Here is a 20,311-nt window from a genome sequence, read left to right as displayed (position 1 = left end):
ATTTGGGTGAAAAATATATATTTTTTAAATAAAAATACTTCATAATTAATTGTACTTTTCCCTTACTAATTATATATATATATGATTATGTTTTAGGTTTATTTGAACAATATTTGTCATTTAATATGGATATTTTTCTGTAATTACATATATTTTTACAAAACATGTATTTAAAAATGTATTTGTGTTTATATCAACCTAAAAAAAAATCTTAAAAATAAAATGTTGCTGTTATTGTGATCAACACTGTTCTTGGACTCCTTCTGCTTGTGATAAGTCTCCTAATGTAGTAAAAAAAAAAAAAAATTAAATAATAATAATAGTATTAAAAAAGCCCTTAGAAATAATGTCATAAAAATCATTTAAAAAATTAGAATTATTAGCGAGTGACAAAGACATGCTGAAGAAGCCCACAATCAATTATTATAGAAACTGTCAATTAGATTAAAAATATAAAAGCATACATTACATAATATTTTGGGTGAAAAATATATATTTTTTAAATAAAAATACTTCACAATTAATTGTACTTTTCCTTTACTAATTATATACATATGATTATATTTTAGGTTTATTTGAACAATATTTGTCATTTAATATAGATATTTTTCTGTAATTTTTCTATATTTTTAGAACATTTTTATTTAATAATTAATTTGTGTTCATCTCAACCTAAAAAAAAATTCTTAAAAATAAAATGTCACTGTTATTGTGGACAACATTGTTCTTGGGCTCCTTTTGCTGGTGACAAGTCTCCTAATGTAGTAAAAAAAATAAAAAAATAAAATAATAATAATAGTATCAAAAAAGCCCTAGAAAAAATGTCATAAAAATCATTAAAAAATTAGAATTATTAGCGAGTGACAGAGACATGCTGAAGAAGCCCACAATAAATTATTATAGAAATTGTCAATTATATTAAAAATATAAAAGCATACATTACATAATAATTTGGGTGAATTTTTTATTTTTTTTTTAAATAAAAATACTTCATAATTAATTGTACTTTTCCTTTACTAATTATATATATATATATATGATTATGTTTTAGGTTTTTTTTAACAATATTTGTCATTTAATATATATATTTTTCTGTAATTACATCTATATTTTTACAAAAAATGTATTTAATAATTAATTTGTGTTTATCTCAACCTAAAAAAAAATTCTTAAAAATAAAATGTTGCTGTTATTGTGATCAACATTGTTCTTGGGCTCCTTCTCCTGGTGACAAGTCTCCTAATGTAGTAAAAAAAATAACAATTTAAATAATAATAATAGTATTAATAAGCCCTAAGAAAAAAATTCATAAAAATAATTAAAAAACTAGAATAATTATTAGCAAGTGACAAAGACGTGCTGAAGAAGACCACAATCAATTATTATTAAACTGTTAACATTATTGTCAATTTTATTTAAATAATATAAAAGCGTACATTACATAATAATTTGGGTGAAAAATAATATTTTTTTAAATAAAAATACTTGATAATTAATTCGAATTTTCCTTTACCAATTATATATATATTTTGATTTATTTTCTGTAACAACATTTATATTTTTACAAAAAATGTATTTAAGAATTCCTTTTTATCTCAACCTAAAGTTGTTTTCTTAAAAATAAAATGTCGCTGTTATTGTGGCCAACATTGTTCTTGGGCTCCCTCTGCTGGTGACAAGTCGACTCATCTAGTAACAAAAAAAAATCAATAATAATAATAATACAAATAGTATTAAAAAAGCCCTAAGAAAAAAATTCATTAAAAAATTTATAAAAATCATCAAAAAATATGTAATAATTATTAGCGAGTGACAAAGACATGCTGAAGAAGCCCAGAATCAATTATTATATAAACCGTCAATTATATAAAAAATATAATACATAATAATTTGGGTGAAAAATAATGTTTTTTTAATAAAAATTCTTGATAATTAATTTTACTTTACTACTTTACTAATTATATATATTTATACGTATGATTATGTTTTGAACAATATTTGTCAGTTAATGTAGATATTTTCTGTAATTCCATCTATATTTTTACAAAAAAATGTTTGGACATCAGCACAACACTGTGTCGCTGTTATTGTGGACAACATTGTTCTCGGGCTCCCTCTGCTGGTGACAAGTCGACAACTAATCTAGTAAAAAAAAAAAAAGTACACTTTAAATAATAAAAATAGTATTAAAAAAGCCCTAAGAAAAAAATTCATTAAAATCATTTAAGAAAAATAATTGTGAGTGACAAAGACATGCTGAAGAAGCCCAGAATCAATTATTATAGAAACCGTCAATTATATAAAAAAATATATAAAAGCGTTCAATACGTAATAATTTGGGTGAAAAAAATTTTTTAAATAAAAAATACTTGATAATTAATTGTACTTTTCCTTTACTGATTATATATATGATTATGTTGTAGGTTTATTTGAACAATATTTGTCATTTAATATAGATATTTTCTGTAATTACATCTATATTTTTACAAAAAACGTTTGGACATCAGCACAACACTGTGTTGCTGTTATTGTGGCCAACATTGTTCTTGGGCTCCCTCTGCTGGTGACAAGTCGACTTAAATCTACAATTTAAATAATAATAGCATTAAAAAAGCCCTAAGAAAAAAATTCATTAAAAAAAATATAATAATAATAATTATTAGCGGGTGACAAAGACCTGCTAAAAAAGTCCAGTAATAATTTGGGTGAAAACATTTTTTTTTAAATAAAAATACTTGATAAATAATTTGAATTTTCCTTTACTATATATATATATATATATATATATATATATATATATATATATATATATATATATATATATATATATATATATATATATATATATATATATATATATATATATGTGTGTGTGTGTGTGTGTGTGTGTGTGTGTGATTGTGTTTTAGAAATGTCGCTGTTATTGTGGCCAACATTGTTCTTGGGCTCCCTCTGCTGGTGACAAGTCTCCTAATCTACTAAAAATAATCAACAATTTAGATAATAATAATATATAGTATTAAAAAGTATTAAAAAGCCCTAAGAAAAAAATTCATAAAAATAATTTTAAAAAAAAAATTATTATTATTATTAGCGAGTGAAAAAGCAGAAACCCAGAATCAATTATTATAAAACCATCAATTATATTAAAAATATAATAATTTGGGTGAAAAATAATGTTTTTTTAATAAAAATTCTTGAAAATAAAATGTACTTTACTAATTATACATCTTTATATATAAATGATTATTTTTTTTTAGGTTTATTTGAACAATATTTGTCAGTTAATACAGATATTTTCTGTAATTCCATCTATATTTTTACAAAAAATGTTGGGACATCAGCACAACACTGTGTCGCTGTTATTGTGGCCAACATTGTTCTCGGGCTCCCTCTGCTGGTGACAAGTCGACGACTAATCTAGTAAAAAAAAAAAATCAACAATAATAATATAAATAGTATTAAAAAAGCCCTAAGAAAAAAAATCATTAAAAAATTAATAAAAATCATTAAAAAATACATAGTAATTATTAGCGAGTGACAAAGACATGCTGAAGAAGCCCAGAATCAATTATTATAGAAACTGTCAATTATATTAAAAATATAATGCATAATAATTTGGGTGATTTTTTTTTTTTAAATAAAAATTATTAATAATAAATTGTAGTTTTCCTTTACTAATTATATATATATATATATATATATATATATATATATATATATATATATATATATATATATATATATATATATATATATATATATATATATATGATAATGTTTTAGCTTTATTTGAACAATATCTGTATTTAATATATATATTTTTCTGTAATTACATCTAAATTTTTACCAAAAATGTATTTAATAATGAATTTGTTTTTATCTCAACTTAAAATGGTTTTCTTCAAAATAAAACTACTAGCACTGCTAATGATGATAATAATAACAATAATAAAATGAATAATAATAATAACTTTGAACGTGTGCAGGTGGAGTTGGTCCACTACGTATTCGGACGCCACAAATTCCCGGGCGCCGTCACGGCCAACTTGGAGCGTTTCGTGCGTCGCTTCAACGAAGTTCAGCTTTGGGTCGTGAGCGAACTTTGCTTGTGTGAAGATTTGGTGAAAAGAGCCGTGCTGCTCAAGAAGTTCATCAAGATAGCCGCCGTGTAAGCGCCGCAGTACCGCCTTTGTCCACACATCAGCATTACCGACTTCTTTGTGTCCTTTCAGGTTAAAAGAGCAGAAGAATTTCAACTCCTTCTTTGCCGTCATGTTTGGTTTGAGCAACAGTGCGGTGCAGCGACTCTACAAGACCTGGGAGGTGACGTCATCACTTCCATCCATCCTCATCCTCATCATAATCCATCATCCTATTTTCACCACATGGTTGTCTTTTGCAGAGAATACCTGGCAAGACTAAAAGAATCTACTGTTCCTACGAGAGGCTGATGGTAAAACAAACAAACTTTTATTTTGAAAACACACGGCTGCCTTTACTTTGTAGGAAATAAATGTTCTTACGTTGGAAAATCTGACTTTAAAACATAAGTACATTACATTAAGATATAATTTTGTGTTATTATAAACATGATTTAATTTTTTTATTTTTCCTTGTAGGATTAGGGGGTTTTTTCCCTCTAAAAATATTTATTTTAGTCTTATAAAAATCCTGTTTTTCAGGAAAAATGTGTTTTTTTTAATTCTTGTAAATGAAGTGGGTTGTTTTTTTTTAGAATTAAAAAAAAAAAATCTCAAAATAATGTTTTTTTCCAATGAATTGATGTTTAGTTTTTTTTCTAAAAAAAAAAAAAGTTTTTAAAAGCTATATTTAAAAATAAAAAATAAAAAAAATAAATCAGTTTTTTTTCTAAACAACGTGAGAAAATTACAGTAAAATACAAAAAAAAAAAATTATTTTTAAAATATTGTTTACTCTTGCAAAATACTTTTTTTTTTCTTGGATAAGCGTTTTCACAAAAGCATATAATTTATTTATTTATTTATTATTTTATTTTTGTAACATTAGTGTTTTTTTCTTGTATTTTTTTTCCTGAAAGCAATTTTTTTCAAAACAAAAAAATAATTTTATCACATATTATTACTTTTTTTTTTTTTTTAAATATCACAACATATATTTTTTAATACTATAAAAAACTGTATTTTATTTTTGTAAGATGAGCATTTAAAAAAATATCAATTCTTAAAACAGTCATTTTCCTCAAAAAAATGTATACATTTTATATTTCATAAGATGGGCTTTTTATTTCAATAATAATAATAATTTTCTTTTAAATGTTTTAAAAATATTTAAGGGAAAGAAAGAGGAATATTTCTCAAAACTATGTATATATATATATATATATATATATATATATATATATATACATACATATATGTATATATATATATATATATATATATATATATATATATATATATATATATATATATATATATATATATATATACATATATGTATATATATATATATATATATATATGTATATATGTATATGTATATGTATCTATTAAAAGTGCTTTACAGAAAATGACAAGGCAAAACATATACTGTACATAAAATAATAATCAGTATGATATAAAAATATATCAACGTAATCTACAAAAAAATGAGGTCTGTAGTCATGTAAACAAATGCTTGTTGTGGTTTTACTGCTCTGTATGAAATATAAAAAGCATATCCTGTCAATTAGGATCCTTCACGTAACCATCGAGCTTACAGGCTGGCTGTGACCAAGTTGAGTCCTCCTTTCATTCCTTTCATGCCGCTCATCCTTAAAGGTACAGTACTCCTCACAAGTACTACGTCACGCTGAGAGAGTACTTACCTAGCACAGTATCTCCTGCTGTCGTCTCTTGGCAGACATGACCTTCATCCACGAGGGAAACGCCAACCTGGTGGAGCGCCTGGTCAACTTTGAGAAGATGGTAAGCCAAGAAAAGGAACATTATTTGTGGTGAGAAGACCAAAAGGTGAGATTTGATGGATGTCGTTGGCAGCGGATGATCGCCAAGACCATGAAGATGGTGCGAGGGTGCCGGAGTCAAACCTACGGTGATTATCCAATCACGCGCTTGCAATATTTTAACGATCAAAACTCATTTTAGGAACAACTCCAACATTTTTCCTCAACATATTTTAGTTGACATGGCCACATTGGAACTAGATGATGTGTGAATGCTCCAATGCTGAACTTGACAGAATGTAGTTTGAATGTAAGAAGAGTTTGAATTTCCAGGAAAACCCGAATTTGGTTTGGAGCTTGGGGAAAGTGTTAGTTGGAATTTCCAGGTTGAGTGGAATGTGTTGATGTTGGAATGGTTTGAATAGGTTGAAAAATGTGGGAATTGTGCAAGTTGGAAAAATGCCCCATTCATTATAACGGGAACTTCCTGGAAATTTGGGCAAAAGTGGGATTTTTCGAAAATGATTCGGAGCATGAATGAGCTGAATTGGTTGGTGTTGGAATTGTTTACATCGGTCAAGAAATGTTGAAGTGGGTTGAAAAATGTGGACGGAGTAGTGAAAAGGGTGAAAAAAGGATTTGAAAAAAAACGGGAATTCCTGGAATTTATTTTAACTTGGAAAAATGAGAGTTTGAATGTCCAGGATGAGTGGAATCGGTTGAAAAATGTGGAAATGGTGGGAGTTTGAAAAATGGCCAATTCATTTTCCATCCATCCATTTTCTACCGCTTATTCCCTTTGGGGTCGCGGGGGGCGCTGAAATGGGAAAAATGTCCCGGAAATCTGGGAATTTTTGGAATTTGTCAAAAGAAAGCCCACGATTCCTGAATAGGCTGAACAGTTTGAAGTTGGAACGGTTTGAATAGGTTGAAAAATGTGGGAATTGTGCAACTTGGAAAAATGCCCCATTCATTACAACGGGAACTTCCTGGAAATTTGGGCAAAAGCGGGATTTTTTGAAAATGATTCGGAGCATGAATGAGCTGAATTGGTTGGTGTTGGAATTGTCTACATCGGTCAAGAAATGTTGAAGTGGGTTGAAAAATGTGGACGGAGTAGTGAAAAGGGTGAAAAAGGGGTTTGAAAAAAAACGGGAATTCCTGGAATTTATTTTAACTTGGAAAAATGAGAGTTTGAATGTCCAGGATGAGTGGAATCGGTTGAAAAATGTGGAAATGGTGGGAGTTTGAAAAATGGCCAATTCATTTTAAATGGGAAAAATGTCCCGGAAATCTGGGAATTTTTGGAATTTGTCAAAAGAAAGCCCACGATTCCTGAATAGGCTGAACAGTTTGAAGTTGGAACGGTTTGAATAGGTTGAAAAATTTGGGAATTGTGCAACTTGGAAAAATGCCCCATTCATTACAACAGGAACTTCCTGGAAATTTGGGCAAAAGCGAGATTCTTTGAAAATCATTCGGAGCATGAATGTTCTAAATGAGTTGAAATGGTTGGTGTTGGAATTTTTCAAATTGGTCAAGAAATGTTGAAGTAGTAACATTTTTAATTGAGAAATGGCATGACGTAATTCCTGGAAACCGGGAATTTTCCCAGTTCGAAAAACAACTTTTTTGTCCTTATTAGGAGGAATGATTTGACGGTGGAACGGTTGAAGTGGGTTGAAAAATGTTGATGGAGTAGTGAAAAAAGGGAGAAAAAAGGGTTTGAAAAAAACGGGAATTCCTGGAATTTTTTTTAACTTGGAAAAATGAGAGTTTGAATGTCCAGGATGAGTGGAATCGGTTGAAAAATGTGGAAATGGTGGTAGTTTGAAAAATGGCCAATTCATTTTAAATGGGAAAAATTTCCCGGAAATCTGGGAATTTTTGGAATTTGTCAAGGGAAAGCCCGCAATTCCCGAATAGGCTGAACAGTTTGAAGTTGGAACGGTTGGAATCGGATAAAAAATGTGGTAGTTGTGGAACTTTGAAAAATGTCCTATTCTTTTCAATGGGAATTTCATGGAAATTTGGGAAAAGCGGGAAATGTTTTGAAAATGTTAAAAAAAAAATTATTGAATGTTCTAAATGAGTTGAAATGGTTGGTGTTGGAATTTTTCAAATTGGTCAAGAAATGTTGAAGTAGTAACATTTTTAATTGAGAAATGGTATGACGTAATTCCTGGAAACCGGGAATTTTCAGAGTTTGAAAAACAACTTTTTTGTCCTTATTAAGAGAAATGATTTGACGGTTGAAGTGAGTTGAAAAATGTGGACGGAGTAGTGAAATAAGGCTGAAAAAAGGATTTGAAAAAAACGGGAATTCCTGGAATTATTTTTTTTAACTTGGAAAAATGAGAGTTTGATTGTCCAGGATGAGTTGAATCGGTTGAAAAATGTGGAAATGGTGGAAGTTATTCATTTTAAATGGGAAAAATGTCCCGGAAATCTGGGAATTTTTGGAATTTGTCGAGGGAAAGCCTGCGATTCCCAAATTGGCTGAACATTTTGAAGTTGGAACGGTTTGAATAGGTTGAAAAATGCGGGAATTGTGCAACTTAGAAAAATGCCCCATTTATTGCAACGGGAACTTCCTGGAAATTTGGGAAAAGCGGGAATTTTTTTTTAAAATGATTTTTTTTTTTAATTGAATGTTCTAAATGAGTGAAATGGTTGGTGTTGGAATTTTTCAAATTGGTTGAGAAATTTTAATTGAGAAATGGTATGACGGAATTCCTGGAAACCGGGAATTTTCCGAGTTTGAAAAACAACTTTTTGTCCTTAATAAGAGGAATGATTTGACGGTTGAAGTGGGTTGAAAAATGTGGACGGAGTAGTGAAAAAAGGGTTTGAAAAAAACGGGAATTCCTGGAATTTTTTTGAACTTGGAAAAATGAGAGTTTGAATGTCCAGGATGAGTAGAATCGGTTGAAAAATGTGGAAATGGTGGGAGTTTGAAAAATGGCCAATTCATTTTAAATGGGAAAAATTTCCCGGAAATCTGGGAATTTTTGGAATTTGTGCCAAAAAGTGTAGATTTGGAGCGTTCACACAATAAAACATTTGAATGATTACATTATTATTGCTATTTTGTAAGAAGTATTCTAAGTATATGAAGTAGTAAATGAAATAAACAATGATTTGTCTGCAGTGCCGTCATCACCACAGAGAAGTCTCGCTGACAGAATGTTTCTAGAAGGTTCTGCTGCTCGCCTTTCCACGTGTGAGCACTCCTGGACTAAAATATATTTCATGTCTAAATGGACTTTTTGTGGAATTTTCAGCCATTTGGCTTTTTTAAGCCGTTTTCTCACACATAATGGTGTATTTTTTAGTCAGTTCGCTTTGTTATATTTCTGATATAATACGTAATACGTGCAATAAGAATATAGATTAAAAAAACAGATAAAATAATAAATATATAATAGACATTATTTTTAGCGTTATATTTGAATATGTGGGATTGTAATGTTATTAAAATCATAATATTCAGTATGTTATATTTAGATATGTTACATACAGCTTCATGATTTTTTAGCCTTATATTGGACTTTAATGTTTTTTAATTGTTTTTAATGATTTTCAGTATGTTATATTTATGTTGGATTTTAATATTATTATAATGTAAAAATATACAGCTTCATGATTTTCAGCCTAATATTTAAAAATATAGGATTTTATTGTTGATATTTTGTAGTATAAAAATATACAGCATCGTGAATTTTAGAGTTATATTTAAGTATGTTGGATTGTAATGATATAATAATGTCAAAATATACGGCATCATGATGTTCAGTATGTTATATTTATGTTGGATTTTAATGTTATTATAATGTAAAAATATGCAGCTTCATGATTTTTTAGCCTTATATTTATATTGGACTTTAATGTTAAAATAATGTCAAAATATACGGCTTCATGATTTTCAGCGCTATATTTAAAAATATAGGATTTTATTGTTATTACTTTGTAGTATAAAAATATACAGCATCATGAATTTTCGAGTTATATTTAAATAAGTTGGATTGTAATGATATTAAAATGTAAAAATATACGGCATCATGATTTTCAGTATGTTATAATTATGTTGGATTTTAATGTTATTATAATGTAAAAATATACAGCATCATGATTTTCAGCGCTATATTTAAAAATATAGGATTTTATTGTTATTACTTTGTAGTATAAAAATATGCAGCGTCATGAATTTTAGAGTTATATTTAAATATGTTTGATTGTAATATTATAATGTAAAAATTTACGGCATCATGATTTTCAATATGTTATATTTATGTTGGATTTTAATGTTATTATAATGTAAAAATATACAGCTTCATGATTTTCAGCCTAATATTTAAAAATATAGGATTTTATTGTTGATATTTTGTAGTATAAAAATATACAGAATCATGAATTTTAGAGTTATATTTAAATATGTTGGATTGTAATGATATTATAATGTAAAAATATACGACATCATGATGTTTAGTATGTTATATTTTTGTTGGATTTTAATGTTATTATAATGTAAAAATATACCTATTCATGATTTTTTGGTCTTATATTTATATTGGACTTTAATGTTAAAATAATGTAAAAATATACGAAATCATGATTTTCAGCACTATATTTAAAAATATAGGATTTTATTGTTATTACTTTGTAGTATAAAAATATACAGCATCATGAATTTTAGAGTTATATTTAAGTATGTTGGATTGTAATGATATTAAAATGTCAAAATATACGACATCATGATGTTCAGTATGTTATATTTATGTTGGATTTTAATGTTATTATAATGTAAAAATATACAGCTTCATGATTTTCAGCCTAATATTTAAAAATATAGGATTTTATTGTTGATATTTTGTAGTATAAAAATATACAGCATCATGAATTTTAGAGTTATATTTAAATATGTTGGATTGTAATGATATTATAATGTAAAAATATACGACATCATGATGTTTAGTATGTTATATTTTTGTTGGATTTTAATGTTATTATAATGTAAAAATATGCAGCTTCATGATTTTCAGTCTTATATTTATATTGGACTTTAATGTTAAAATAATTTAAAAATATACGGCATCGTGATTTTCAGCACTATATTTAAAAATATAGGATTTTATTGTTATTACTTTGTAGTATAAAAATATACAGCATCATGAATTTTAGAGTTATATTTAAATATGTTGGATTGTAATGAATTTAAAATGTAAAAATATACAGCATCATGATGTTCAGTATGTTATATTTTTGTTGGATTTTAATATTATTATAATGTAAAAATATACGGCATCATGATGTTCAGTATGTTATATTTATGTTGGATTTTAATGTTATTATAATGTAAAAATATACGGCATCATGATTTTCAGCGCTTTATTTAAAAATATAGGATTTTATTGTTATTACTTTATAGTATAAAAATATACAGCATCATGAATTTTAGAGTTATATTTAAATATGTTGGATTGTAATGATATTATAATGTCAAAATATACGGCATCAGGATTTTCAGCCTTACATTTATGTTGGATTTTAATATTATTATAATGTAAAAATATACAGCTTCATGATTTTCAGTCTTATATTTATATTGGACTTTAATGTTACAATAATTTAAAAATATACGGCATCGTGATTTTCAGCACTATATTTAAAAATATAGGATTTTATTATTACTTTGTAGTATAAAAATATGCAGCGTCATGAATTTTAGAGTTATATTTAAATATGTTTGATTGTAATATTATAATGTAAAAATTTACGGCATCATGATTTTCAATATGTTATATTTATGTTGGATTTTAATGATATTATAATGTAAAAATATGCAGCATCATGATTTTCAGCCTTATATTTATATTGGACTTTAATGTTAAAATAATTTAAAAATATACAGCATCATGATTTTCAGCGTTATATTTAAAAATATAGGATTTTATTGTTATTACTTTGTAGTATAAAAATATACAGCATCATGAATTTTAGAGTTATATTTAAATATGTTGGATTGTAATGATATAATGTAAAAATATACGGCATCATGATGTTTAGTATGTTATATTTTTGTTGGATTTTAATATTGTTATAATGTAAAAATATACAGCTTCATGATTTTCAGTCTTATATTTATATTGGACTTTAATGTTAAAATAATGTAAAAATATACGAAATCATGATTTTCAGCACTATATTTAAAAATATAGGATTTTATTGTTATTACTTTGTAGTATAAAAATATACAGCATCATGAATTTTAGAGTTATATTTAAGTATGTTGGATTGTAATGATATAATAATGTCAAAATATACGGCATCATGATGTTCAGTATGTTATATTTATGTTGGATTTTAATGTTATTATAATGTAAAAATATGCAGCTTCATGATTTTTTAGCCTTATATTTATATTGGACTTTAATGTTTTTTAATTGTTTTTAATGATTTTCAGTATGTTATATTTATGTTGGATTTTAATGTTATTATAATGTAAAAATATACAGCTTCATGATTTTCAGCACTATATTTAAAAATATAGGATTTTATTGTTATTACTTTGTAGTATAAAAATATACAGCATCATGAATTTTAGAGTTATATTTAAATATGTTGGATTGTAATGATATTATAATGTAAAAATATACGACACCATGATGTTTAGTATGTTATATTTTTGTTGGATTTTAATGTTATTATAATGTAAAAATATACAGCTTCATGATTTTTTGGCCTTATATTTATATTGGACTTTAATGTTTTTTAATTGTTTTTAATGATTTTCAGTATGTTATATTTATGTTGGATTTTAATGTTATTATAATGTAAAAATATACAGCTTCATGATTTTCAGCCTTATATTTAAAAATATAGGATTTTATTGTATGTCTTTGTATTATAAAAATATACAGCATCATGAATTTTAGAGTTATATTTAAATATGTTGGATTGTAATGATATAATGTAAAAATATACATTGATGTTCAGTATGTTATATTTATGTTGGATTTTAATGTTATTATAATGTAAAAATATACAGCTTCATGATTTTCAGCCTTATATTTATATTGGACTTTAATGTTAAAATAATGTAAAAATATACGGCATCATAATTTTCAGCGCTATATTTAAAAATATAGGATTTTATTGTTATTACTTTGTAGTATAAAAATATACAGCATCATGAATTTTAGAGTTATATTTAAATATGTTGGATTTTAATGACATTAAAATTTAAAAATATACATTGATGTTCAGTATGTTATAATTATGTTGGATTTTAATGTTATTATAATGTAAAAATATACAGCTTCATGATTTTCAGTCTTATGTTTATATTGGACTTTAATGTTAAAATAATGTAAAAAATATACGAAATCATGATTTTCAGCACTATATTTAAAAATATAGGATTTTATTGTTATTACTTTGTAGTATAAAAATATACAGCATCATGAATTTTAGAGTTATATTTAAATATGTTGGATTGTAATGATATTATAATGTAAAAAATATACGGCATCATGATGTTCAGTATGTTATATTTATGTTGGATTTTAATGTTATTATAATGTCAAAATATACAGCTTCATGATTTTCAGCCTTATATTTATATTGGACTTTAATGTTAAAATAATGTAAAAATATACGGCATCATAATTTTCAGCGCTATATTTAAAAATATAGGATTTTATTGTTATTACTTTGTAGTATAAAAATATACAGCATCATGAATTTTAGAGTTATATTTAAATATGTTGGATTGTAATGATATAATAATGTCAAAATATACAGCTTCATGATTTTCAGCCTTATATTTATATTGGACTTTAATGTTAAAATAATGTAAAAATATATACGAAATCGTGATTTTCAGCACTATATTTAAAAATATAGGATTTTATTGTTATTACTTTATAGTATAAAAATATACAGCGTCATGAATTTTAGAGTTATATTTAAATATGTTTGATTGTAATATTATAATGTAAAAATATACGGAATCATGATTTTCAATATGTTATATTTATGTTGGATTTTAATGTTATTATAATGTAAAAATATACAGCTTCATGATTTTCAGCCTTATATTTAAAAATATAGGATTTTATTGTTATGTTTCAAAATGTTGGATTGTGACGTCATAATATAATATATTTTTAAATGTTATATGTAAATATAGTGGATTTTAATGTTTACTATTTTTGTGTTTATTATCAACCTCATCCAGTAAAAAATATTGCAAATACAATAGCATAAATTACATATAAGTGATAAGAAATATATATTGATTTATGAAAATACGTCATAATTATATTTTTCTCTTTAATAGTATATATACATATTTATTTTTTCTTGTATTTTTGTAAAAATCGTACTGTAATTTTTGTCCCATTGCCCATTTCTCATCAAAAATCTTTCTCATATATTTTTAGTAATTTTTTGGGGAAAAAACAAAAGTAATAATTAAGGTTTTCACTATTTTCTCATTATTTTATTATTGTAGGTTTTTTCTAAATTGTACTATTATCTATTTTTACACTATAATTCCAACATTTCATTATAATAATAATAATAATAATAATACATTTTATTTGTAAAAAGCACTTTACATTGAGCAAACAACCTCAAAGTGCTACAGTGTATTAAATAAATAAATAAATAAATGTGCATAAATGTTTACAAAATTTAAAGCAAATTCTCCTCTGGGACTTTGAGTAGTGTAATCTTAAAATAAAGTGACATTGCCACCTTGTGGTCTGGCATGTATATTACAGAAAAATTCAGCAAAATCTTCAACGTTGATTTTGAAAGCATAAATATTAAAAATATTAATTTTTACGGATGATCTTTTTTCAGACTCGGACCACGCCCTTCCTCTGAGGAGCCCCGGCAACATCCGCCATTACGTTCAGCACCTGAGGGTGATTGACAACCAGCGCAAGCTAACGCAGCTATCGAGGACCTTGGAAAGCTAGCGGCGGTCTGACGGCGTCACGGCGCCCACTGTTGGGGGCTTGGTTGCCGTGACGACGCACTGACGGGACTCAAACCGGCAGGATTTTGACACACACACATTCTTGTATTTGTTACCTTCTTGAGACCTCTTTAGGACCAGCCTTTCTACATATATAAAGATTTGTATTTACAACATTAATAATATATACAAACTATGCAAATATAAAAAAGCTTTAGGTTAATTTATTTTTTTATTTTTTATTTTTTGTTAGTAATTAGTTTTTAATCTTCATTATTAACTTCAAGTTATTACAGTATGTCTCTATATACATTTTTTATTTTATTTTTTTCCATAAATTTTGGCCAAAGGGGGCGCATTTCAAATTCTTACACACACTTGTTATTTCATATGTTGACCAGAGGGGGCGCACTTCAAGTGTGTACACACACTTGTTATTTCGTATGTTGGCCAGAGGGGGGCACTTCAAATTCTTACACACTTGTTATTTCATATGTTGGCCAGAGGGGTGCACTTTAAATTTATACACACACTTGTTATTTTATGTGTTGACCAGAGGGGGCGCACTTCAAATTTTTACGCACACTTATTTCATATGTTGGCCACAGGGAGAGCACTTTAAATGTGTACACACACTTGTTATTTCATATGTTGGCCAGAGGGGGAGCACTTCAAATTTTTACACACACTTATTTCGTATGTTTGGCCAGAGGGGGAGCACTTCAAATTTGTACACACACTTGTTATTTCATATGTTGGCCACAGGGAGAGCACTTCAAATGTGTACGCACACTTATTTCATATGTTGGCCAGAGGGGGCGCACTTCAAATTTTTACGCACACTTGTTATTTCATATGTTGGCCACAGGGGGAGCACTTCAAATTTGTACACACACTTGTTATTTCATATGTTGGCCAGAGGGGGAGCACTTCAAATTTTTACACACACTTGTTATTTCATATGTTGGCCAAAGGGGCAGCACTTAAAATGTGTACACACACTTGTTATTTCATATGTTGGCCAGAGGGGGAGCACTTAAAATTTTTACACACACTTATTCCGTATGTTGGCCAGAGGGGGAACACTTCAAATTTGTACACACACTTGTTATTTCATATGTTGGCCACAGGGAGAGCACTTCAAATGTGTACACACACTTGTTATTTCATATGTTGGCCAGAGGGGGAGCACTTTTAAAAGCGATTTTAAAACTCCCTCCTTTTTGGGACCACCCTCATTTTGATAGATGTTACCAGCAGGGGTGCAAATGAGACATTCTCTAGTATTGTTTTCCGTATTGGGACCATGATGATTTATGTCATCACTTGTTCACACCTCCTCATATGGAAGCTACTTTTCCTTGTTGATGTCTCAAGAAGGGTAGAAATACAAGAAGACACACACACACTAGTTAGTCCTGCACTACCTGGTCAGTCACTCCTCAGCGCACGTTTCCTGTACATGCTTCACGTTTCATACGCAATAAATTATTTTCCCAAGCAAAGATGCTACATTGAGAGGTGAAAGGAAGAAGTTTTATTTCAAATACAAACACTACAACAATCCCCAATATGGGGCGTGGAAATGGACAAGTTGATGCAGAAAAAGTCTTCTTGTCTTAAATATGTACAAATGTTCTAGAAGCGGGGGGGGGGGGGGGGGGGGGGGCAGTGCCTTGAACGTCCTTCATAAATAATCTCCTCAAAGCGTGTTGGACAAGCATGATATCAGAGGGTCGGTTTTGGATCGATGCGAAGCGTACGGCGCAACGTTCGTCCGCCAGGTTTGTGTTCCGCATCCGTGCAGAGGGGGAACAATGAAGTGGTCGAAAGAAATCCTGAACACTAAAAAAAAAAAATGTGCTCATCACAAAGAAAAACTATTTTCCATTCTGGTGATATCATAAAAACAAAGTCTTTAAAAAAAGAACTCATCAAAACTTTATATAAATATTGCACATTTAAACATTGTTTAGCTCCCAGCGACTGCTTGGCCCCCCTTTCATCACCGTATCATGATACCACTATATCCATGACAATAATATCTTGATACCACTATATCCATGACAATAGTATGGTGATACCACTATATCCATGACAATAGTATGGTGATACCACTATATCCATGACAATAATATCTTGATACCACTATATCCATGACAATAGTATGGTGATACCACTATATCCATGACAATAGTATGGTGATACCACTATATCCATGACAATAGTATGGTGATACCACTATATCCATGACAATAGTATCGTGATACCACTATATCTATGACAATAGTATGGTGATACCACTACATCCATGACAATAGTATGGTGATACCACTAAATCCATGACAATAGTATGGTGATACCACTATAGCCATGACAATATTATTATGATACCACTATATCATGATAAAAGTAGGGTGATACCACTATATCCATGACAATAGTATGGCGATACCACTATATCCACGACAATAGTATCATGATACCACTATATCCATGACAATATTATTATGATACCACTATATCCATGATAAAATTAGGGTGATACCACTATATCCATGACAATAGTATCATGATACCACTACATCCATGACAATAGTATCATGATACCACTATATCCATGACAATAGTATCATGATACCACTATATCCATGACAATAGCATGGTGATACCACTATATGCATGACAATAGTATCGTGATACCACTATTTCATGACAATAGTATCATGATACCACTATTTCATGACATTAGTATCGCGATACCACTATATCATGACAATAGTATCGCGATACCACTATATCATGACAATAGTATCGTGATACTACTATTTCCATGACAATAATATCTTGATACCACTATATCCATGACAATAGTATGGTGATACCACTATATCCATGACAATAGTATGGTGATACCACTATATCCATGACAATAGTATGGTGATACCACTATATCCATAACAATAGTATCGTGATACCACTATATCCACGACAATAGTATTGTGATACCACTATATTTATGACAATAGTATTGTGATAGGACTATATCTATGACAACGGTATTGTGATACCACTTCATGCATGACAATAGTGACGTGGTACTACTACATCTATGACAATAGTATTGTGATACTAATACATCTATGACAATGGCATCATGATACTACCACATCCATGACAATAGTATCGTGATACTAATACATCTATGACAATAGTATCGTGATACTAATACATTTATGACAATGGCATCATGATACTACCACATCCATGACAATAGTATCGTGATACTAATACATCTATGACAATAGTATCGTGATACTAATACATTTATGACAATGGCATCATGATACTACCACATCCATGACAATAATATCGTGATACTAATACATCTATGACAATAGTATCGTGATACTAACACATTTATGACAATGGCATCATGATACTACCACATCCATGACAATAGCATTATGATACTTCAACATCTATAACTAAATTATGGTGATACCTTAACATTTATGACAATAGTATCCTGATACTACTAAATCTATGACAAAAGTATTGTGATACTTCAACATCTATGACAATAGTATGGTGATACTGCAGCATCTATGACAACGGTATCATGATACTACGACATCCATAACAATAGTATTGTGGTACGTCAACATCTATAACAATGATATCGTGATACTTCAACACGTATAACAATAATATTGTGATACTACTACATCTATGACAATAGCATCGTGAGTATCATGATGCTATTACATCTATGAAAAGTATCATGCTACTACAACATCCATGACAATAGTACCATACTTTCACATTGACGACAATTGTATCATGATACTTTCACATTGACGACAATTGTATCATACTTTCCCATTGATGACAATAGTATCATGATACCTCCACATTGATGACAATATCATGATACTTCAACGTCCATGACAATGCTATCATGATATTTCCACATCCGTGAAAATAGTATCATGATACTTTTTAAACAGTGGTGACACAAGTATCACAGTATGTCCACATCAATGGCAAGAGTATCATGATACCTGGACATCGATGACTATTGTATCGTACTATTTCTACATGAATGGCAATAGTAATGTGATACTACAACAACGATGACAGTAGTATCGCAGTATGTCCATATCGCTGGCGATAGTATCGCGATATTTCAAGATTGGCGACAGCAGTATCGTAATAAGGTTACATGAGTGGCAATTGTATCAAGATACTTTCACATTGACGACAATTGTATCATGATACTTTCCCATTGATGACAATAGTATCATGATACCTCCACATTGATGATACTTCCGACATCCATGACAATGGTATCATATTTCCACATCCGTGACAATAGTATCATGATACTTTTTAAACATTCGTGACACAAGAATCACAGTATGTCCACATCAATGGCGAGCGTATCGTGATACTACAACATCCATGACAATAGCACGATGATACTTTTACATTGACGACAATTGTATCATGATACTTTCCCGTTGACGACAATAGTATCACGATACCTCCACATTGATGACAATATCATGATACTTCCAACATCCATGACAATGGTATCATATTACTACAACATCCATGACAATAGTATCATGATACTTTCACATTGACGACAATTGTATCATGACACTTTCCCGTTGACGACAATAGTACCATGATACCTCCACATTGATGACAATATCATGATACTTCCAACATCCATGACAATAGTATCATATTTCCACATCCGTGACAATAGTATCATGACACTTTCACATTGACGACGATTGTATCATGATACTTCCCCATTGACGACAATAGTATCATGATACCTCCACATTGATGACAATATCATGGTATCTCCACATCCGTGACAATAGTATCGTGATACTTTTTAAACATTGGTGACACAAGTATCGCAGTATGTCCACGTAAATGGCAAGAGTATCATGATACTACAACATCCATGACAATAGTATCATGATACTTTCACATTGACGACAATTGTATCATGACACTTTCCCGTTGACGACAATAGTACCATGATACCTCCACATTGATGACAATATCATGATACTTCCAACATCCATGACAATGGTATCATATTTCCACATCCGTGACAATAGTATCATGACACTTTCACATTGACGACAATTGTATCATGATACTTCCCCATTGACGACAATAGTATCATGATACCTCCAAATTGATGACAATATCATGGTATCTCCACATCCGTGACAATAGTATCGTGATACTTTTTAAACATTGGTGACACAAGTATCGCAGTATGTCCACATCAATGGCAAGAGTATCATGATACCTGGACAATCAGTGGCTATTGTATCGTACTATTTCTACATGAATGGCAAAAGTAA

The 20,311-nt window shown here is 28.8% G+C and overlaps 2 protein-coding genes across 7 annotated transcripts in view; one reads left to right on the top strand and one right to left on the bottom strand.

Annotated features, from left to right (window-relative positions):
- The window catches only part of rapgef3 (Rap guanine nucleotide exchange factor (GEF) 3), a 111,390-nt gene extending 94,933 nt beyond the window's left edge, over nt 1–16,457 (top strand). For 2 of the 5 annotated variants that reach the window (XM_062052531.1, XM_062052532.1), the window contains exons 20-27: nt 3,990–4,171; nt 4,236–4,326; nt 4,406–4,456; nt 5,717–5,804; nt 5,887–5,951; nt 6,024–6,078; nt 9,081–9,152; nt 14,798–16,456. In XM_062052531.1, the coding sequence (XP_061908515.1) occupies nt 3,990–4,171; nt 4,236–4,326; nt 4,406–4,456; nt 5,717–5,804; nt 5,887–5,951; nt 6,024–6,078; nt 9,081–9,152; nt 14,798–14,916 (723 nt within the window). In that variant the 3' untranslated portion in view covers nt 14,917–16,456. Of the gene's footprint in view, nt 1–3,989; nt 4,172–4,235; nt 4,327–4,405; nt 4,457–5,716; nt 5,805–5,886; nt 5,952–6,023; nt 6,079–9,080; nt 9,153–14,797 lie in introns of all 5 variants that reach the window. The other 3 variants (XM_062052534.1, XM_062052530.1, XM_062052533.1) reach the window with 2 other exon arrangements.
- Nucleotides 16,436–20,311, bottom strand: part of itga5 (integrin, alpha 5 (fibronectin receptor, alpha polypeptide)) — a 189,005-nt gene continuing 185,129 nt past the window's right edge. For both annotated transcript variants that reach the window (XM_062052527.1, XM_062052528.1), the window contains one exon: nt 16,436–20,256. The gene's annotated coding sequence lies outside the window, so the exon portion shown is untranslated. The remainder of the gene's footprint in view (nt 20,257–20,311) is intronic.

This window comes from Entelurus aequoreus, linkage group LG07 (assembly GCF_033978785.1).
Source record: "Entelurus aequoreus isolate RoL-2023_Sb linkage group LG07, RoL_Eaeq_v1.1, whole genome shotgun sequence".
NCBI lineage: Eukaryota > Metazoa > Chordata > Actinopteri > Syngnathiformes > Syngnathidae > Entelurus > Entelurus aequoreus.
Note: the sequence above shows the minus strand (reverse complement) of the source record. Positions and strands in the feature narration are given on the sequence as shown.